This window comes from Scomber scombrus, chromosome 21 (assembly GCF_963691925.1).
Source record: "Scomber scombrus chromosome 21, fScoSco1.1, whole genome shotgun sequence".
NCBI lineage: Eukaryota > Metazoa > Chordata > Actinopteri > Scombriformes > Scombridae > Scomber > Scomber scombrus.
The window spans coordinates 19,180,792-19,204,035 of NC_084990.1; the positions used below are offsets into that span (position 1 = coordinate 19,180,792).

General features: G+C 40.6%; 1 protein-coding gene across 1 annotated transcript; it reads right to left on the reverse strand.

The window, feature by feature from the left end:
* Positions 1–1,892: 1,892 nt before the first annotated feature.
* Positions 1,893–22,996, reverse strand: cdc42ep4b (CDC42 effector protein (Rho GTPase binding) 4b). Its single transcript, XM_062442812.1, has 2 exons — positions 22,801–22,996; positions 1,893–6,037 (listed from the first exon to the last, which is right to left on the reverse strand). Exon 2 carries the CDS (start codon positions 5,854–5,856, stop codon positions 4,861–4,863), a length of 996 nt encoding a protein of 331 aa, XP_062298796.1. The 5' UTR covers positions 5,857–6,037; positions 22,801–22,996; the 3' UTR covers positions 1,893–4,860.
* Between the last annotated feature and the right edge of the window lie 248 nt (positions 22,997–23,244).

Genomic DNA, 23,244 nt, shown 5'->3' on the forward strand with positions numbered 1-23,244 from the left:
CTCTTATCTGTCCATGCAAATACATTTAGTATGCTTTTTTGCTGTATTGTGTAAATGACAAGACATAGTGGTAGGATATTAGTATTATTTGCAATTAGAAAACCTTAAATCTCATTAATATGATATACGGGGAAAAAATAAACATGTTATTGATGATTTGGGCAATGACTATTTCTGGAAAGAATTAACAAACATAGCTGTATGATTCTGACCAACGTTGATGTAAATTAACATATCTTTTTAAGTTTATATATTTTGAATGTAAAATTTAAATTTAAAGAGAAAAAAGCCAAAAGGTTGTGTTTGAAATGATTCAGTGATTGCAAGTATTTTATAACACAATCAGATAAATTACATTTTCTCACACACACAGGATATTTCCTGTGAGGCAACTTCACATAAACAGTGACAAACGATAATACGGGAGTCTCATAACACGTTCACATTTGCGGAGGCTGTGTTTTATTTTCACTTTAGGTGTATATAGTGTGGATTTAAAACTCATGAATAGTTTGCACTGCAGACCTGTTTGAGGGATCAGGTAGAGCTTTGCATGTTTGCAGAATATCCATCTTCTCAATACCCAACCAACAGCAACAACAACATATCAGATATGGTAGCCTGATGTGAAACTGATGCAATTCAAATAAACAATGGACACATATCCTCTGTAGTTGTAGTTTGATAGATTTAAGCACAAGCAAACATTGAGTTGTTTAATACTGCATATCCTCAAGCTGTGAGGTCTGCAGAAAAAAATCCATATACATAAAACTGACACTAGAGGGCGAAAGTAGTACACTTATAAACGAGTACATTCATTTACAGTTTGTCTTGTCTTAAGTGCTGAAATTTAAACCAACTGTTTTGCAATTAATGTCATCATTTTATGGGGTGTATAAAGCAGCTTTAGAGTAATCTGCCAAGCTGACAGAGAGACCAATCTGTTTTCATCAAACTACACTGAATCTTCCAAAGCTTGTGTCAGTTGTCATATGGCTTTGAGGGCAAATATCCAAAATGAAATCAGGATTTTATTTTTGTCCCCTTTTGATTCTGTGAAGTTTGGGTTGATATTCTACAACTGCAGCTTCTGTTCTTAGACATGAAACTAAAACTAAAACCTCCAACTGTCCTGAGCACGTGTGTGTGTCACAATGTTGGCACAGACCCAATGCCTCACATGCTACTCGTAGGAATAATGGAGACAATACTCATGTCCAATCATCTTATGTCCAGATGGCCATCAACTGGACAAATTGGATTTGTTAAAGAAAGAAAAAAAAAGCTGTGATATATTCCATCTGTACTGTTAATGTCCTGTTAGTGTCCTGTTCTGTCCGTTAATCATGCATGCACCAGTTAGGCTATATTCATTCAGCTTTTGTTAAACATACAAAACTAATGGGGTCATAGGAAAAGTAAATAGGCTGTTTTAATTGCTGCGTAATATTTGTAGGGTTCATGCCACATCATGAAACATAAGGTATGTCTGATTGTTTACGCATCTTCATGCTTTATTAACCAAGCTCTAAAACCAGTTCAAATCTATGTCAGACTGGAGCTAACAGTAATTAGCTAACAAGACAGATCTTGCCCGTAATGTGGAATTCGTTACACACAACAAGGTTTTATCTTCCATTTCAGGGTTATTTATGTAGAATAATCCCCTCCAAGTGGGTGTTTGTTAAACTGTGGATGTGGCTGGAACTCTTTCAGCAGCTCCCTCAGTAAAAATTCTTGGGTGTGCATCAAGGTCAGATTTCGTGTGAGTGTTCTGCCTATTTTGGAAGCACAGTGTGAATAAAGTTGCAAAAAAGACTTTGAAAATGAAGCCGTCTCCTGCAGTATCAGACCTTTATAGAGATTAAACAAAAACAGCAGAGTCACAGTTAAAGATTACCAGCTTTCTCTTTTATTGAAAAATATAGCTGTTATTTCAAAGAAAGGAAAGGAAGGGAGGTAAATATATTAATATACTGTAAAACCAGACTGAAAAAGAGGAAGAGAAAACAATACATACTTGGCATAACACTACAGCCACTGAATAGAAAAGAAAAAAAAAGACATTCTACAGCTGAACGTGGAGCCAGTTGTTTTTTGCAGTCCTTATCTTTTTTTGCCACTCACCAAACCACAGCCGTCAGGGCACAGAAAACTTTTAAGCAGACCTGGGGCAGAAAGTATTCGCAAATTCCTTTATATGGTTCTGGCCTACTTAGAAGTTTCTCACAGAAAAACACAACAAGTGCCAAAAAGCTCAGACAATTACAAGAAAGTATTTTAGAGTAATTTTGTATACTTTTCCATAATTCTCTATTTACATTTTCCAAATTCCGACTCGCAAATACAATTAGGCCACAAATGTGCTATTTAGTTTAAAGCGGCCAACATTCTTCTGGTTCACACACCAGTACCACGGAGTGACACTGCCGATAAAGATTGTTCACTGTAATCATTGATGGCACAAATTATATTTACATTACTTGATTATAACAACGGCAGATAAGGAGTGTTTTTGTTCTTTCTTCTTTTTTTAGTGTCCACTTCTTGGTGATAAACATGAGGGATTGCAACTGGCCAAAACAATCCACAAGCCACATATTTCACGATGGAGCCAAAAAAAAGAAAAAGAAAAAGTAAGACATCTTTAAAATTTGGCCCATTTACATCAAAATGTGAAAGAGATCCAACTCAAATCATACTGCATATCTATACATTGGTAAAAAATAAACAAAATCCAACATCCTGCTAAACGTTACCCGATAATATGGTTAAAACATACTTGGCAATTACCACTGAACTTCACACAACTTGCTCATGTAGACATGGTTTCAAAACAACAATAACTCAAGGCAGAATGGCACAGCATCCTGATTCTAGCAATATACACACACACCCCTGCATCAGTGTCACAACAGGAAATTCAAAGCTCCCATTTCTCAGATGTGGTGAATAGTTTTCTAACACCTAATAATGAGAAAAAAGAAAGTCAGACCTTAGTTATGGATACCAGACAGGAAAGTACTCCTCTTTCTGTCTTAATTCATAACTGAAACTGAGCCAACTGAATGAGGCTGTATTGTAAAAACCAACTAAACGCAAAAAAGCGAAAAGAGAAACCGCCCACCTGCCTGTCCCTGACCCTGCTGTTCTTGGAGTCATTCCAGCTGGTTAGGGGCCAATTATCCAGCATATTTAATGAGTAGACTGGAAAGGCCAGATGATTGGTTGATTTAATCATCTGTTCCTACTATGTGATTTGGGTTGTGTAGAGTAGGTGAATATTATCACTTGTGGGGCCATTTCAGAAGTATCTTTCATTCTCACTGCCCCAAAACATACCTGATGCCCAGCTGCGCTCTAATAACACTTTGTGCATGTTGTGACATCCTTTCGCTGCTTGTAGAAACAAGTATGGACATATGACTACAGAGAAGAGATGTGTTCGGATGAAGCAGTGACTATTAATTTAGATGCAACCATTTTGTTTACTGCAGCAACTCCCTTTCAGACATTTCCTCTTCGTCTTTCTGCTGACCTGCTAATCCTGCTAACCTCACTGACGATGTGGAGTGAACACAGAAATACACATCAGTTGCACAGTCATATTCAACCACAACCACCACTTCTGTCCTTGTCAGTTTCAAAACATGTGTTTAAAAAAAAGCACAGGACACATAACACATACAAAAGGCCTCTTCTTTTTTTGTTGAAAATTCTTATCTTTTTTTTTTTTTTTGCAAATTAAGAAGCATTCACTAACAGCGAGGGATTTTGTAAAACATAAGTCATTGTCAACTAATACAGCCTTACCATGACAGTGATAGCAGGAGTGATGTGATTTTGACAATTTTATGTCTACTTGAGTCCAATAATTAAGTGCAATTCAGCCAATTTCTATAGAAAGAAGTTGACCCACTCTGTAGTACCATTAAGAAATTCTGTAAGAAATTAAACACATCAGAAACCCCCCCAAATCAAAACGTTTAAGACCTAGCAGTGCACATTAAGTATGATCTGTCCCTTATGAAAATTAACAAATAAATATCATAGATCTGTATGTGAATTTCAAAGAATGAAGACCTTTCCAATGATAAACAATTGCAAAACTACACACTACTCAACTCAAATACAATGGGCTTCTGTAGACCAACTGCCAAACACTGTATGTACCTAAAATAAAGTAAAAATAGCAAAAAATCACCCCTTAAAGTCAGACGTGAACAAAAGTAATATCTACTTTATCTATTTAGTGTCATGCCAAAACACTGTATTTGGCAAATGAAGCTCCATCACTCCCACACACGGGGAATACAAAGCTATCCGAGTTTCACTTCTTGTCCTTTCCCTCTTCCTTCCTCAGAACTTGTACTACACATCCACATTCAGTTCGTGACCTCGTGTATCCTGTTTTTTTTTCACACATCACACTCCAAATGTGATATTCATGTGATTTAGGGTACAGTTCTCTAACCTTGTGATCACCCTTTTTGTCTTAAAATGAGTGTGAGAAGGACAGGTTTCAACATGAGAGCTGGAATTTTCCAATACATGTGAGTTCAAAGTGTGATGTCGCAAAAAATAATTTGCAAGTCCGTGGCCACTTTGTGAGCCCGTCTTTATGCACTCCAGCACGCACTCAGATCACATCTTATGCCACAGTAGAATGAATAAGGCCTGATTGGTTTCATTTTTGATGTTTAATAGAGATTAAATTGATCTAGAAGAAGCTTATATCAGATGTGGCCCTGCCTCAAGTCCCTCCCTTGCCTTTCCCAGCTTGCAATAGCCTCCCAACGTCTTCTCTCTTCCATTAGTGTCCTTCAAGACTGTTCATAGCAGCGATATTGGGTTAGCCTACACTCGAATCTCATCATCATCCTCATCCATGAAGGTGAAATCTCTGTCTTCGTCTCCACGAGGGGAACTGTACTTTGCACTGTCCGTATCACCATCATGGAGGTGGTACTGACGTTTCTCCTCAGTGGCTGAGCCGGAGCTCGACACAGAGCAGCTATCCAGGTTGTGGTGGTTGTTCCTGGTGTGTAGCTCTGGGGTGTAGGGATCCACCATGGCCTTCTGTTGGTACATACTGCGAGGTGGCCTTGCAGGGGCCTGCTCCTCCTCATCATCTATGTGGGGAATGTGGGAAGGGGACGCACGGCCCTCGCTACCCTTGCCCTCCTCATAACCCAGGTCGTCTTCCTCCCAACCTTTCTTTTCCATCACGCTCAAGATATCCCCGAGCATAGAGGGCCCCAAGTCAATGTGGAAGGACATCATAGATTCTGCATGCTTCATCCCACCTCCCTTAGGCATCGATGGGGGCAAATCTGTAAGTTCGCCGAAATTACGTTCGTCAAACTCTGCATCCAATGTCGCCATTGCTGCTGCTCCATTAACTGGCTTGCTATCGACCTCCATCAGCTTTTTCATGGGACTAGAGGAGACGCTCTTTGGCATCTGGTTGCCTCTGTTAGTATCCTCATCATTTAGGTAAGGCAGGGATATGGCGTTTTTCACGTAGCTGGATGAACCACCAGATGGAGCCATATTGTAGTCATACTTGTCTCCCCGATTAACTGACTGAGAGCGCTTGCTGCTTCGGAAAGTGCGGGACAGTAGCCCTTGTTTTGGGCCCGGGGAGCCCTGCTTGGGTTCTGGCTCTCTGGGAGGTTCGCCTGATCGCGTGCTAAGAAATGAAGTGTCCCCGAAGGCATCACCTCCCCGGCCCACGTGCATGGTGTGGCGGAAATCTCCCAATGGGGCGCTGATCATCTCTGCAGTCAGGTCAACCCGAGACCGCCGCTTCGACTGGTTAGAGTTGTTCACCAGCTGCTTGAGAATAGGCATGATGGCTGTCTCTTTCTTATAATCCACAGGCAGATGTGAAAATAGGTTCTGTAGGAGTTCCTTCCAGAGTTCTTTGGCAAATTCTATGTTGATGTTGTCAAAGCACGTAAAATTCCAGGTGTTTAATGTGTGCAGCCATAATGGTCCTCCAGCTCTTGTTTCATCTTACGGTTGGTTCAGCCTATGATGAAGAAGAAAAGAGAGTATTAAAGCCACATCAGTAGTTATGTAAAGCAAGACTAAGCTATGCACCTTGGCAGGCAATGTGGAAACATATAATCAGACACATCAGAGAGCACTTTATTCTAATGAAAATGCAACACACTGCTTTAAATGCTTCTCTTAGAGCTGTGTCTATTTCTTTCTCATCACCCACTATCAAATAACTCTCAGTTTTCGGATCAAAATCAAGTATGGAAACTTTTGAAACCAGAACTGACTGTAAATTAGGAAACACTTTTATATGGAGCAATCTGTAAGGGTGTTATGTAATGATGAAGAAAAGCTTTCTGGTGCAAAGTTCCCAGAACCCTCACCATACTTCAAACTGGTCATAATACTCCCTGTGAAGTTTACCGTGGCAAGATAAGTTCCCATTCAAATCTGTCGGTACAATTCTTCTCGTACATTTTTGAGCTCTTTCTAAAAAACCCTAATAGGCTTCTGTCACTTTCAATTTTTCAAGTAGCTACAGTGTCCGCTATCACTGCTGTGCTTTAGTTCCCATTTAGGCCCCTGACTGTTACATAACCAGCAAGACACAGGATACTGGGAGCAGAAGCGGTGAATGATGCCAGGAATAAAAGAATGAAGGAGGGGGGAAAAAAACTGAATGAAGTAGAACAGCATTTCTCTAGCTCTGATCAACTTACAGCACAACTCAGAAAGTCCAGATCTGCTACATTCTGTAACTCTCCTATCATCAAAAGATAAAATGTTTCCACTGCTACCTCTATGTTTCTCTTTCATTTTTATTTTTTTTTTTTCTGTTCAACCTTGAAGGCAAGATTTGAGCACCTCCAACAGAAAATCTAGTATTACTGCCCTTTTTTAACTCATTCCACATCAATGGGCATCTCCCAGTACATACATGAGTCTACCACCTCTGGAAATGGCAGTGACTCATTAAAGGCTTGGCACACCGAGTTTCCATTAATGATCTTTGACTCTTTAAACTGATGCTATGGCTGATTTCAGCAGGATTATATTACTCAGACGGTCAGACAGATTGTCCTTAAATCACCAGTGACTCAAGCATGAAACATGATCTTAACACAAAACCGAATGGAGAAGAGGTTGTACCGCCCACTTATGTGCTAGCTACAGTCCGCTAGCTCCATGTGTTACTGGCATTAACAAGGGATTCAATTGTTTCAGCCAGACAGCTATCCCATCATTCCCAGTGTTTTCAAACTGGAGCTGAAGCCCACGCTGTGTGCGTATTCCCCCTGTGGATGAATGGAGGCTTCACTCAACAATATTCCAAAGTAACGTCACCCATGAAAACATTTGCATCTCTAACAAGAACCCATTCAATCGGAAAGCTAACTGTAGCACTATAGGGAACAGAGGGAGGGTTTGAGAGATAATAAAAGGCTGTTTTTTTTCAAGACGGATCATCCCGAAGAGGACTTTATCCACTGTCGTGATTCTAGCTGCTATAATCAACACCTTCATTTAAGTCTTCTTCAGTAGCTAGATAGAGTAGCTAATAGAGGAGAGAAACTGTCCCCTAAATCAACAAAAAGACACAAAACAAGGCCTCAGAAATCACAAAAAGCATAACAATAGTATTTAAAAAGTTCTGTTGTAAGAGTTATTAGAGTTCACCCCCTTGAACGTCACAGTTGGAATAGTTACTGTTACGAAAGCTATTTAACAGCAAAAGGATGCCAAACTATAAGATTATAGCTTTGACTAAAACAAATACCAACAAAGTCCCTCTGAGCGGACCCATAGTGGTTAGATTAATGCCGTATGAGATCTATCATTAGCTAAACCCTTTATTACTTCATGCCTTGTGCGGTAGCCAATTAGTATCTGCTGGACAAAAGGCTGCTGAATGTGTGACTGACCACTCAAGACAACTCATCCTCTGATATGCTCCTCCCTGCTGCCCATAGTTTTTGTATTTCTCTATGGCAACATCAGAGAAGAGCAGTGGCTATCGAGCGAGCTTCCTGTCTCTAAGCCGGCCGGAGACAGAGAGAGAAAGATTTTATCCCCTACATGGAGAGATCAACTCATTCAGATGGATTAACCCTTCTTGGTGGCCACATGCAGGGCAATAGGACAATCACCACAGTGCTATAGCTGAAGGGGAATGCTTTTGATGTGTCTTGACACTAGAGGACATTCAACCTCAGCATAAAGGATGTCAGTGGGAGCTCAAATATCAAAAAGGTACAAACCTCACACCTTAAGTCATTCAAGGAAATGGCCCATTTCATGTCTTTGGGGGCCCCTTGGTGTTTGATGAGGAATAGCCCCCCCCGCCCTCCCTCCCTCCCTCCCAGACTCATCAAGACCCCATTATAGTAGGCATGACAAAAGATGAAATATAACCTGCAGGCAGTCCTGTCATATTCACTTCTAGGCTTTCAGTACTTTTAAAAAGATAAATCATGAAAAGTGACAGTGTCATGTGCGTGCTACTGTTTCAAAATAACATTCCATAGACTATTTGAGAAGTCTAAAAAAATATGCTTAATGTTAAATGTTCTTTCACATAAAGAAAGAACATTTTTGGCATTTTTTTCTGAATCTATGAACGCTTTCACTAAATCACTGTTAAGCACTGAGGTTTATTTAAACCCTGCAGGGTTTTCCCTGGATTGACAGCAGTGTCGAAGGGTCAGGGTGCAGGGGTGGGGAGACTCTCCTGAGCAAAACTCTGTGGAGACTCAACAGCCAGACATGTCTCCGTGCTCTTTTTAAGAGCAGCTGAGATTGACACTAAAATGAGAATAGCTGGTTCACCTTAAAGGTCAGTCCACCTTCAGTGAGCCTGGTCAGGTTAGGTCCATTGTCGCTAACTTCGAGGCTAACCTCCTTCACTCTTCCAGCAGATGGGAAACAACAGACAATACTTTTCTTGGTCTTCAGAAGCTGCATTTACTAACTGACACACTATAGCCTGTACTGTACAGTTACTGCAAGACTGAAAACTTACTGCTAACCTTAACCTCTGCTCCGCTTGCATTCACTGTCACTTTTGTGCCTCTCGCTCTCTCACACTCGCTCAACCACACACACATTACACCCTGCCCTATTCCTTAAAGAGCTACACTACTCTTGTAACAGTACCTTTCACATAGATACCCTTTGAAGAATGAGGAGAGGGTAGTAATCAGTAGTAGTGCATTAATGATCAGGTGAAATTTTAGCCGTGGTGCTCATAAAATATGGGGGAACACTGCCCCTCTTTATAGCTTTTAAATGTCATGACTGACAAAGCAATAATCCTAATTACATTATATGCAAAGAAAGCTTTTTTGTTATCTTGGTTGGAAAATCTCCAACGTTTAGGATCCTTGTATTTCAGATTTGTAAAACCTGTAGATGATTTGTTCAGGTAGGACACAAGGGTTGGAATATGTTTGGTTATACATAGTTTCAAATGTGACAAATTAGGGCTGCAACTAACGACTACTTTCATTATCGATTCATCTGCTAACTATTTCCTTGATTGACTGATTAATGAAAAGGTCAACAGAATCTTAAAAATGTGAAAAAGCAAAATGTCAACAATTTTGCTTGAATAATTTTTAATTGATGATCAAAATAGTTGCTGATTAATTTTCTGTCCATGTACTAATATATTGATTGACTACTTGTTAAAGTTCTATTAGATTTTTTCCCCCTTCTTGTTATTATATTTTTATGGCTTGCTTTTAGACATTTGCATAGTAAGGACTGAATGTTGCTGGACTTTTTCAACATATTACTGTACTGTATCTGATGTTTTTATTGTATTCAGTTATATATTGATGGTACAAAAAAGTGGGATATGGATTGGAATAGACGTTCTGATTTATTTGCTGGTGCTTCACTCAGTGAGATTTAGTGGTGACTGTATGGAGGATAATATGTATTCATTAATAAATTGTCTATTTCATTGTCTGGACACAGAAAAACACATATTCACAGCTTTGTGTTTGCTCATACATTGTGCTGATTTGATGACCAGGGATTTCAGTCTGGCCTGTATGGCCCATACCACACATGCTCTGAGTTCAGCTGGGGGCAAAATTCCATCTCAGCACTCTTTCACAAGCTGACAGAGCTATACAGACAAACAGGTCATTCCACCAGGACACAGCTACCAATGCAGACACAAACACACATAAAAATACATTTAAAATGTTTGTGTTAGAGTAGTCAGCATACACTGTTTGTTTCAGTTAAGAATTTTTACGTTCAGCTGTCGTGCCAGCCGGCGACGATGCCTTTATGTAACCGAGCACTTAAAGTGCCACATGACACCAGCTCAAACTGAGACAAGTGGTGACAGGGCCATGAATGATTAAGAGCATCCTATGTCGCCCGCAGACTCATGCACACAGAATGACATCACCACCACCATGCTCATCAGCGTTCAGTCTTGTAATCCCGTGGATCACAGGCGCCATACAGTCCTCAGCTATCCCATGCCACTTTCTCTCTTTCCACTCCATGCACAAGCGAAAGAGGCTTTGGCTGCTTGTCCAATCACAGCTCGACTACTGTCAAGTTAAACCAACAGGCATGCACTGACTGCAAGAGGTTCTGGTTTTATTTTTGACTGCTTTTCAATTTTTAAAGCAGAGACAAAGAAAGAGCCATCATTTATTTAGATAGAAGCCTCCATGTGATCTTATATAAAGAGTAAAATTACTCTTTATATAAGAGACTAAGGGTTCCATCACTGTTATGTAATTTTACATAACAGTGATGGAACCCTTAGTCTTCTTTAGCAACCTTGATATCTGTAGACTATAAGGTGGATATGATGAGAAATATCCTTCACCAGTTCCCACCAATGATAATGTTGGGCTTATGCATCTAGCTTTATCTAGATAAACAATAACAGCTTTCCAAAGTACTTCATACAAGAGTCACCCATGGCAACGTTGCATATCTGTGACCTCAAATTGTTATGAAGATCAAAATAATCACGTCCTATTAAGTCAGTAAATTGTATTGTTTACCATGCTGCAGCTCTGTGTGTATTTTTCTGTTTCCATCACTTCCAGAATTTCATTTGTGTGCTGTAATTTTCATTCTTCTGTTTTTATCTTATTGTATCTTCCATTTTATTGAACTATTTCAATTCTATGTGACTGTCTTTTCATATTGTCTTCTGTTTCTTTAGTATCTTGTCTTAATGTGTTTTATATCTTATGTAAAACACTTTTAATTGTTGAAATGGGATATACAAATAAACTTCCCTTGCCAAGCAGAAATTTAGAAGTCACTTTGTGAATTTAAATGCCACGTGTAGTAATATAAATATTTTTTTTACAAGAAACTCTTGTCTAGGCTGGCTTCAAGTCCTCTGTGGTCTGTTTTAAAAATATAATGTTCAACACAGAGACTATGCTGTCTGCGCAATAAGAACATCTGCTTTGTTTAACCTTGAACTAGCCACAATTGTTCACACCTATTGTCAGCTACATTGATATGCAAATGAACATACGAGTTATTCAGCGCCGTCTATAATGTCGCTAATCAATTAATCAATGGGGCCGCATAAGAATGGAAAGTTCTCAACTCTGACAAAGAAGATCGGCAAACTTCATTTGTTCCAACTTGACCGAGAGGTTCGTAACCTCGAGCCCAAACAACTGATTCCCACGGGGGGAGAGGAGCCTGCCAGTGTCAAGTCTTGGATGGAAGTTTACACATTTTAGCAATATGCTATTTTATTAAACTGTGCATGTTAGTCATATATCTGGAAGTTTGCAGACATGAACCATTTTATTTCATTCACTACATTACTACTTCTCTAGCATGAATAGAAGCTAAGTTATCCACAGCATTAGTAGACAGAAAGATGATCAAACTGCCCCAGCTATAGTTCCCTATGCAGTTAGCCATACTGCTGCTACAGCCAGTTTGTGTGTTAACGTTCGTTCATTTTCACAAACTTTTGAAGCAATTCATGTAAAAATGATGTTAATTTCTAAAGCAGTAGGAGGCTGACAGTGGTTGTACTGATAACCATAATTATACATGAGACCTCATACATCCAAATCTCAATCTCTGGAATCTCAATGACGGAGTTACATAGCTAGCTGGCTAGCTGTACCCAGCAGTCCCTTCTGCAGTAATATTTTGCATGTGCAATTATTGGTGTAACATACTGTACAAATTGTTATGTGCCAGGGTTTTTTGTACTGTTAAAGACAGTTAGTTGTGGATTATTAATTGTTGTGTTATAGAGTTATATTTGTTAACAGGGGTCCCCTCTCAATAAACTCAACACAGCTTGCCTTGACTATAGCACTCTTGGTGGCCATTATATATTTTCTAGCCTATTGAAGAGTTAGAGCAATTATCTCAGCTATGCACTGGTATGGCTGTGTATGAAAATATAATATTGTATTGTATTTTAAGGTAAGTATCCCACCAAGCACTAGCAAAGCCTCCATCTCATTTAACAATTTTTCCATGTGCCTCAAATTTCCGTCTAGTCCATAGACTTCTTGTCCTAAACTCACTTCATTGATAATTAATAAAGAAATATGCTGTTTGCTTCACCTAACACACCCATAATACCTGAAACAGGAATCAGAAGGTCTAAAAGTGTGTGAATGATACAGTGGACAACAATGTGTCAACCTGTTACTGACACAAAACCCTATGCAGTTAACTAGCCTTGGTTCTTTTGTACTAGCTTAATACTACCTGCGACAGAAGGAACCTGTTCTTCCTGTTCACCTTCATATCCAGTCACCCAGCTCTGAGGCTAACCCTGGATGACAAATGGCAGAAATATCTTAACCCCTATCAGACAAAAGGGTGGGAAGGTTAAGAAAAAGAAGGCGCACCTTCCATGTGTCAAGGAACATACCTATTTCACACAAGTGAAACTCTGAAGAAAGTATGATCTCACGGTAAACAGATCCAACGCATTTAAACACTCCTGGGGCACACTTTACTGACATATCCAATGCTACCAAAGCATGGAATAAACTAAATAATCATTAACAATACAGTTTGGAAAATGAACTCAACACAGCTCATGTACTTTTCTGACCATGCAGATGACCACAGACAAATTAAGATGCCAAAGGCATAACACATAAATTGGGTCAACTGAGCTCTGCAACAAGTTCTGAACCTGCTTAATTATCACATCACCATCACCACCAAGTTTTGCTGATGAGCTGATCAGTTAAGCTAATTCAAGTGTTAAATATGATACAGCTTTGTTATATTCCACTGAGTAAGACTTTAAATTGTGCCAAATTTGAGGAAACTCCCTCAAGGCATCCCCTTAGATTTCACAGTCATGAGAATTGGATGGACAGTTGGACAGACAACCTGAACATAATGTCTGTTGTTGTGCTGGCACAGTGGCATAACAACTAAGTATAGTAGAGTGTGCATATGCAAAAATGAAGTTGATGCTTGTGGGAGTAACCACCATTATGTCACTATATGCCATGCAAACGTGTCATGCTAGTGGGTTCTAATAAGGCAGCCCAGCTCGCAGACATTGGTTTGAAGTCACTATGGAAAGGAACATCAAGATATACAGAAATATGAGCAATGCAGATATTCAATGGTTTGCATAGATGTTGGTAATATAAGAGCAAAAAGAAACCCTTTGACATGCAACAGGTTGGACTTGGACAGAGGTCAGAGCTGGTGACTTACATGAAATGTTGAGTGTTTTATCTGTAGAAGACACACAACATGTTGAACACAGACATATTCATTTAAAAAGGCTTTAGGACACAAATTCTCAAATGGCTAAAATATACCTACATCAGCAGGACAGGACTGTTACACTATAGGCCTTCTGTGTGTGTGTGTGTGTGTGTGTGTGTGTGTGTGTGTGTGTGTGTGTGTGTGTGTGTGTGTGTGTGTGTGTGTGTGTGAGTTTGTGTATAAACTGTATCAGCCTCCAGGGCCCCAATGCCGCACAGGCAGAAAAAAAACCACAGCAGGATTAAGGGCAGCGTGTTCGACGTGAGCAAATAAAGCCAGCATGCCTGGACCGGCCCTCCACGCTGTGTGATGGGAGCTCAGGACAGCAAACACCACACCTCTGTCCACCCGAAGAAACATAAGCAAACCACTAAATGTCTCAGCAGCCAGCGCTCCTCAGGCTGATTCCAAAATCCACCTTTTATCCCTTTTGCTGTGTTGCACAAGCTCCTGTTATGACATCAGCGCACCATGTAACACAATCACCACGTGACTTTGTGGATTTTTTTTTTTTTTTTTTTTTTTAAATCTTACCAAATCCTAATATCCAGAAGCAGATGACCAGCTTCCAAACGATTTCTCTGTGTTTCCAGTCAAGCTGGCCTTTTATAAAGCTGTTACTCCTGCATGGTTGGACAGCGTTTGGTTGGATACTGGGTGGGCTGCCATGCTGGGCTCCAGTCAGAGAGGGAAAAGAGGAAACTTGGCTAAAAAAACTATGAGATGGATAATGAGCATTTTTCTTGACTGTAAAATCCTGCTTTGCCCAAAACAAGTCTCCTAAGAGTTGTGAGAAAAAAACTGCCCTCCTCCTGATGTATAAATTACATCCCGAATAAAAATGTGATGGGGCACAACCTTTCCCATGTTGAGCAACATTACTGCAGGGACATCCACAAAAAAGGAAAGGCACAGATGGAAGCACTGAGGAGAAACACACCCTCAAAGGGGCGGTGGAGGGTGTCACCGCATTGGATTCTCTCAGTCATGCCAACACAGTGACAGACGTTCTTTCACTGTGTCCTGCATGAAATGTACCCAAACCCTCATTATGCCTACAGTGGAGGGATTGTACTATAGTTTGTGTGTGTGTGTGTGTGTGTGTGTGTGTGTGTGTGTGTGTGTGTGTGTGTGTGTGTGTGTGTGTGTTTGTGTGTGTGTGTGTGCACGGTACATGTCTAATTAATCGCAGAAATCCTCCCCATCAGTCTCTAACAGATAGACAGCATTCACGACTGGTACCAGAGGACAGGATGTGAGCCAAGTGGTTGAATTAACTGTCCAATAGCTGCTGGACGACAAAACAAAGCAGGATTCCTTGTGAGGATTGTCTTAAAAAGACAGTGAGAGAATCCAGAATACTCTGTTACAGCAGGGATGCCAACATCACAGTTGGCTTAGACTATAATTAAAAAGTTCAAATAGTTTACTGGCCATATTGGCTGTTGTTTTTCCAGAGAAAGAGGGTCAGAAATGCTAACAAGTTGTTCTGAATTAGGCTTCTGGGAAACAAAATGTGCCAAATCGACAAAAAGATAAGTCGATGCCAGAGCGACAACCTTCAGTCAAACGGGGCGCGCGCACAAAACACACACACACACACACACACACACACACACACACACACAAACTTTAGTGAAATCAGCAGGAGGCCTCTCAGTGTGACTGGAAGATAAGTGACCGTTTCAGTGCTGTGTCAACTTCTCAACGGCTCCTGGCCTTTTTATCAGCAGCCTCCCCGCTGAAGCCAAACACACAAACCGACTATAAAGGCCTGCAGGCACCCAGCCCTGACTGACAAGATGAGTTAATAAACCCCCATGGTGTTAACTTTAATGACACCAACTGCAAACAACAAAACACTTGTCGACAAAAAGAGAGCACGCCTGCCCACAAACACGGCCACTTCAGCCTGATAATAGTAATTCAAAACAGTTGACAAGCTGAAAAATCCCAGAACAAGAGGGAGATAAAGACTGGAACACGTACACAGTTCCTTCCCTTGTAATGCAAGTTGTTAACGTAATTGCTTCCTTGCTTGATTTACCTAAATCCACCGTGATTTGGTTAGTGCCGCATGTTGCTGTGAATGAGTGTGTGCAAAAGTGTGTGTAAGGTCTTCTTAAAGTGACTCTTCAGGAATGTCCAACCGAGCACACGAGGATTGGTTACATCTCAGCAGCTCAGATCTCTGATAGTGTTGTTCAGTTTGCACTGTATGCGATAATCTGATGTGAGCTAAGTACTGTTTAAGTGAAACCACAAGTCAGTTGATTAGTCGATTGACAGAAAAATCCATCAATTCATTTATCAAGCAAAAATGTCATAGATTCAGTACTTACAACTTGACAAATGTGGAGGCTTTCTACTTTTCTCTATTTTATATTGTTGTAAAATGAATATCTTTTGATTTCGGACTGTGAGTTAGACAAAGCAAGCAATTTGCAGAAGTTACCTGTGATGGGAAATGTTCACTATTTCTAGAGATTAAATGGAAAAATAAACTAATCAACCTGATTATAACGTTACTAACATAGTAAATAAAAGTCACATTTTCACATCACACTTATAATACATAGCTCTTCTGAAACTTGCAGATTTGTTGGTCGGATGGTAAACGTGCCAAATTCAGAGTGCTTTCGGGAATCAGTGAAGTATCATCAGTGTCATCTTACAGAAATCAATCTTTTGTTAAAGATAGCTTTCACTTTTGGTGTTCTACTTTGATTTGGCAGCTCAGACTGGTTCATGTCTGCGAGCATGATGTTTCTATTAGGGGAGGCACATACAGATGGCATGTTGTGGCTGTGTTTATATCTGAACTCTATGTGTGTGTGTGTGTGTGTTTGTATGAAAGTGTTGGTGATCACACAAAGAGAAGTTCAAAGTCCATCAACGGCTCTTGCTCGAATGGCCCGGTACTAAGGTTAGACAGGCAGTAAATAGGTTCAAGGGTCATTGGGAAGAGCTGGTTTCTATTCATTGCGTGACACACACACACACACACACACACACACACACACACACACACACACACACACACACACACACACACACACACACACACACACACACACACACACACACACACACACACACACCTTGTCGGTTCCAAAGCGTAAGACAACATTTCTGGTTCACCAAGGAACAAGTGATGCCAAACGAGGTACAATAGAGGAGACAAAGAACAAAGCAGTACTAAGGAAGATGGGAACCAAACCCTTCTGGCACACCCAAACAACATGAATATATAAAAGGTATAAAAATAAATGCACAAACACAGACTAGGACTCAAAGGTGATCCACAAATGAATGACCGCCACTTTTTACAGTTATTCAAATTCAATCCATGCAAAGATACAAAGGCCTGAGATGCTTATCTATCAAGGTATTGTCATTTTTTAAAAACACAATCCATTCACCGCACCCAAATGCTGACCTGGAAATATCCTCTAGAGCCCTAAGCCAGTAAGATATGTTAGTCTTTATTCATAAGGAAACCAGCAATTCTCACAGGGTCATCAGACAACCATGATAAGATCCCACAATAGGTCATGCGACTGTTCCCCATCTCACAACTAGTTTCCCAGCACGGATTTGTCATCTAGTGGGCACAGAGGGGACCACAGTTACGCAAACAGTCCTCCTTTGTCTTTTCAGTACGCTTGGGAGAGACCACCTGTTTCTGTGTCCGTACAGAGCTGCAAAACAATGAGAGTTCGCTGGACTGTAAACAGGCCGAAGCCCGGACCAAAAACGGCCAGCTGCACGCCGCCAGGAATGTGTGTTCACAATACAAATGACTCAGTCGTAGTCAGGTCAACATATTGCACAACCATGGTCCTGCTGTTAAAAGCAGTATCAGTGACTAAGGCGAGAGGGAAACTTAATGCAATCATAGCAGGTTAACGCTTAACTAATGCATTAGAAGCCTGCATTAGTGCTGGGCTGATGGAGTAGTGACAGCACTTGGATGTCAGATTTCAAGAGAAATATTCAGCAAAGAAAAATAGATCTACTGAATTTCTCATTGGACTGTTTCAATCACAAAATTCAGTAAATGTTAGGTTTTCTAGCACATTTTCAAGGCAATTTTGTTATTTCTCAACCGGTGTGTTATATTTCTGTCCATATTGACTTCAGGCCATGACAGCATTTTACTCACCATTTCCATGTTGTTCCAGAGAGAACACCAGTAAAAGTGCTGATGGGTTTCAAACTAGGTGCTTGTTGGATTGTCAAACAGCATTTGAAAACCAAACCTCCACACCATTTCGAAATCAGAATTGGGTCAAGTGGGTGGCAGTTAAACCATTTTTGTAACTTTTCAAAGCAAACGTGTACCCACTTCATTTGGTGATGTGTACATTTGCAGCATTTGGACTTTTCATTCTTCACTGATCATTTTCTGTCAGTATTTGAGCTTATAAGAAAGTGCAACATCATGGCAGGCTCTGAGAAAAGACTGTCTGAAAGTGTGCTCCATTATCTCTCTTGTAGGACTCCTCTAAATAATCTCAAACACTGGTCTAGGAGTGACACATGGAATCAAATTTGAATGCTGCAAAAATCGCAAGCTGTGGGAGGCTTGCACCACCCTATTTAAATCTGTTCTTGCTAACCTGGTGTTTCCCAAATCTCTATAAAGGAAGTGAAATGTTATCATGAGCAATAAGCTTATCAGACAGAAATATGAAAATAAGACCTAGGTTGACGTGAATTTCCCTTTTAGTCACTGATAACAGCACACTACCAGGTCCTCAATAATAGGGGTGTAACAGTATGTACTTGTACTGAACCGTCACGGTACAGATGTTACTACCGTTGTATGAAAAGTTACCCAAATAATTACCGTCACAATACTTTAATAATGCAATTACTCCAATGTGCAGAACAATAATTCTAGAGTTCCACCCAGAACATATTGGTAGTGCACTACTAGCATGATTGTCGGTATGCTAACTGGCTTAGCCAACGTAGCCTGGTTACCCTGCTGTCCATATTTAAATGGTACCACATCTCCCCGTCCCCTTCCCCCTCTGGTTCCTCTTTTATTGTATTTTGTAATTTATTGTATATAACAATGTTGGATTATTAATACTGAAGCATCAGTGTGTAAGCAGAACATTACTGTGGTAGCTGCTGGAGGTGGAGATAGTTTGAACTACTTTATACAGTTTGACCATAAATCAGCATAAAACAGCAGTCAGCAGCTATCCTGACTCATTGCAAGAAACTAAACGGTTGTTTTCCATCTCTGTTGCTAAACTGTTTCAGTAATAGTTTACACAGCAGTACAAATAAACTGTTTCAGTAACAGTTTTGGCCAATGAGCCATTGTTGGAAGTTTACATCTTCATTTCTTCTTTTTTTCCTGCTTCACTGAGACTGTACTGAACCATGACCCCAAAACTGAAGAACTGAACCATGAATTTTGTATACTGTTACACCCTACTCATTAACATGCTGCAATCACACAAAAAACTATGACTATGTTTCAAAATATGCTTGTGTGATTATGCACTGTAATAAGAGAGGATTCCAGTGGAGTTGGACAGGTGTGCCGACTGATGAGCTGTTCTTATTCAAAGTGACAACTACAGAGGATGTTCTAAGCTTTCGCAACATGGGAACAACCCTCTGAGCTAGCCGTGATCAGCTTCACTGAAACTGCTTTAACACAGACATGATAATTATCTCAACTGGTTTTACAGCTTTAAACAACACAATGCAGCAAATAAACAATGGAAATGCTGCAAGGGTGTAGGTGGCGTAAAATAAATCTTCAAATATGTTGCTATGTGGCATGTGTTAAGGAGTTGTGAAGTGATACTGTTGTTAGTGTTATCAAGCCTGGAGAAAAAAGTGCCTACAGTGTGGAGTGCTGTTACACCGCAAACGAAAATAATTCCTGTTGAACTGGTTATTTTTCCCCACAATGATCATGTCTCACTGACAGTAACCAAAACAGCCACATATGTGTGCTATTGAGTGTCAGGTGCATACGGGTGAAGAAAGAGAAAGTGGTCCCTTCTTTACGGGAACAGCCGTGATATATTGTTGTTAATTGAGACGGTTGAAGACCTGCGGCATCATCTTACCAGAGTCAGCCATGGTTTTCCTTTCAGTTTTGTGGTGGACAGAATGTTGATGATTTTTTTTGGGGGGGCCCAATACAGCTGATGGAGATCTGCCCCTCAACACAAAAATGAAACAGATCACCTGAAATCCATTGACTCTATAACATAAACTTTCTAGAGAACAAAAATTAACTTACGGTCGAGATGAATCAGAAGTTCCTAAACTAGGGTCAGGAGTCCACAAGGGGTTGCAATATACATCTCAGGGGTCAGAAGATGATTAACAAACACAAATTGTGTTTATCTTTTAGATTTTCCTCAAACTTAAGAAACTTCCACCATTTCAGAGTTTTGGAGAGTATTTCTGAAACACTTCCAATAACGTTATCATATTTAAACAAGCTGTTCTCCAAAGTTTGACTCAGTGAAAACTAAACAAAGATACATTTTACTTCTGGAAAAATCCCCATCTGTTTTCTGTTTCTTAAAAAAATATCATAAAATCTAAACCTCTCAAAACATGCTAAAAATAATTCATAAAAATTCATCTTGATGTCTTGACCAAATGCCATGACATTCTCCCATCCTCCCATCCTCCCCGGACAGTCCCCTATGAAGCTTGGGATAAAGGTGGGTGGATTACTGAGGACACAAATAATCAGCATTCCCTCAGGCATGGGAAGCAACGAGAACATGCAACACACTGTAAGTTACCACATCTGACTCCACCTAACATGCTCCACACATTAAAACCTCCAGGCACACACACACAAATAAAACACTAACTCTTGTGTCGATTCACAAGGAAATGAGTTGCCCTCCGCTTTAACTAACTCCATGAAAAAAAACTGCCTGAAGTTTTCATGAGAAACAGAGTGCAAATGAGTCTAACATTTCTCCCCAACCCCCCACTCCTACACGCCCTCTTTCCAGTATAAAACTGTAATGACCTCAGCTCAGTCAGAGTCGGGCAGGTAGCCAGCTTCCTCACTACGCAGCAGCACCGTCCCCTCCTCGGCAAACTGAAATAGCCTCTATTGCAAAAAAAAGCACAGTCAGAGATGACACACACACACACACACACACACACACACACACACACACACACACACACACACACACACACACACACACACACACACACACACACACACACCCCTCCCCTCTGACTCTGAAGCACATACAATAGATCTTAATGGAGAGATATCTGCCTGGCAGCTCTATAGAAGCCATACACCAAGGAGCTAAAGGGCATGGAGTGTGTGTGTGTGTGTGTGTGTGTATGATAATGCACCACCTTTGTCACTGGAAAGTCACAAGAAAAAGCAAGAAAAGTCAAACTCACAGCTGGTAATGATGTCTGTCCTTGGCCTAAATCTCTCTACTTTAAAACTTCAAAAAGGCACACAATGCTGTATTTTGTTCACTCATTTCTCTATCACATCTGAGTCTTGGGTAAATGATTCGTCAAGCAAAATGACAACAACTGACAGAGCTTGGGGCTGTTGTTTTCGGGTGTGGTTGTGTGTATGTGCGTGTGTGTGTGTAGGAGGGGGTCAGAGGGCAAGGGTCTGACAACACCAAGCTCATTTGTCAATATGTCCACTTTTGTTGAGACTGACGATTTAACGAGTACAGAGGGTTGATTACTGATAATATGTGCGGAATAATGAATGTTATAAAATGGACCCACAGACTTTATGGTCAGCGTAGTTAAAGTCAAGTACACACACTATACAGCCTTCAATTAGAGCATGATGAATGAGGCTGGGCAGGTATACAGCCACGGTGGCCTAGAGTAAATTACCCAGTTCATCAGGCATGATGACCATGAGAGGCAGGCGCCAAGTTTGTAAACACAAACAGGAACAACAAACTAATGAAGCGGGAAGCAGTACAAATTTGAGAGGGATGGATGGAAAGTAGCTGTGTAGTTTGTTGAGCTCTTGGTTAAGATTTCTAACCTCAAAGTGCTGTGTGTTCCCACTGCTAAGTATTAGTGTTACGTAACTCTCAGCGAGGAGAACTGATGCTCCTAAGTCCATCTGCCTCACTCTGATTAAACTATATCCTGTCCTGAATATAGTTATTTGGGACACTTATTTTAGACCCTGTAACCTGGTTCCCACTATGAGTTCATCTCAAACCTGAATAAGTACGTTATTATGAGTCCAGAGGTCTGTGGACCCTTAGGGGCTCTTTATGGGGCTCCCAGGAGGTCCGTCCAATAATGAAGAATAGTTCAATTTAACTCCCTAGAATTAAACCCAGTCAATGACTCATTTCATCTGCATGTTTTGTTTTTGGCCTTGCATTTGAAACGGATTATTATGTAAATGTATGATGAATTATACATAGCATGACTTCTTGTTTAAAATGGGTGCTCTGTGGTTACATTTAATTGGGGTAATCTAAAACCTCAATATTTGGAGGGTCCTTGACATAGGCTAATAAAAGATTGCCTACACTCTAGCAGAGCAAAGTTAAAGTTTACATTGTATTTTACGACAAAGACAATCAATAGTAAAGCAACTTTTGACCCATGGAGACGCTTCTTCTATGCTGTAGTGGGGACTTGCATTATGTTATGGTTTGATTTTTACACTTTCTAGTCCTCACCAGGCTCATAGGGGACAAGGAGGAGGCCAGAGGACTCATTGTTTTGTCTCTACATGGGACAGCCAAGAGCCTGATGCGACTGCCAGGCGCTGATTGTCCTCCAGCAGATTTGACATTCAAATGAGATGCAGATTTCACAACGTGTTTTTTTTTTTTTTTTTTGTATGGTTTTTTGTTTTGTTTTCCTTACTTCAACCTAGTCTGAAAACTATATTAGACACACTTGCTGTCGCCGTGTACTTATTAAAAGTCGTCAACGAGTCTAATACAACACGACACTACAGTTTAATAAAACTAAAACAATAGTCACACATGAAGAAGTGTTTACCTTTCTGTCCGACCGGCTGGGAAGTTTTCAGGTTGTATTCCACTCAGCTTTTAGGTAAACGCAGGAGAGCAGCGTCTGCCCCTGCGTCGCTACAAATTCAGGTTAGTTTCCTCAGCGGGAGAGCAGCAGAGTTGCGGCAGGACAGTCCCCTTGTCGGTGCTCCTATGTGTGTAGTTTGCATCTATCTGCTGTGTGCGGCTCACAAAGCGGCCCTCCCCCTCTCTGTTCTCCCCCCTCTCCCTCTTCCTCCTCCTCCTCCTCCTCTCCCTCCTCCTCTGCTGGAGAGCACCACCTCCTGCTGCGGTTTAAAGAGACAGAGCCCCATTTGCCCGTTTAGCCCCTCATCACACCACAATAGACAGAACTTCAACTTGGTGGGGCTCCCAGGCCATTAGTTCAGGACTAATGGCAATGGAATAAGACCTTCAAATAGTTCAGTGAAAA

Bases quoted from the DNA above. Each gene is read 5' to 3' on its own strand.
- cdc42ep4b (XM_062442812.1), bottom strand. From the start codon at position 5,856: ATGCCTATTCTCAAGCAGCTGGTGAACAACTCTAACCAGTCGAAGCGG.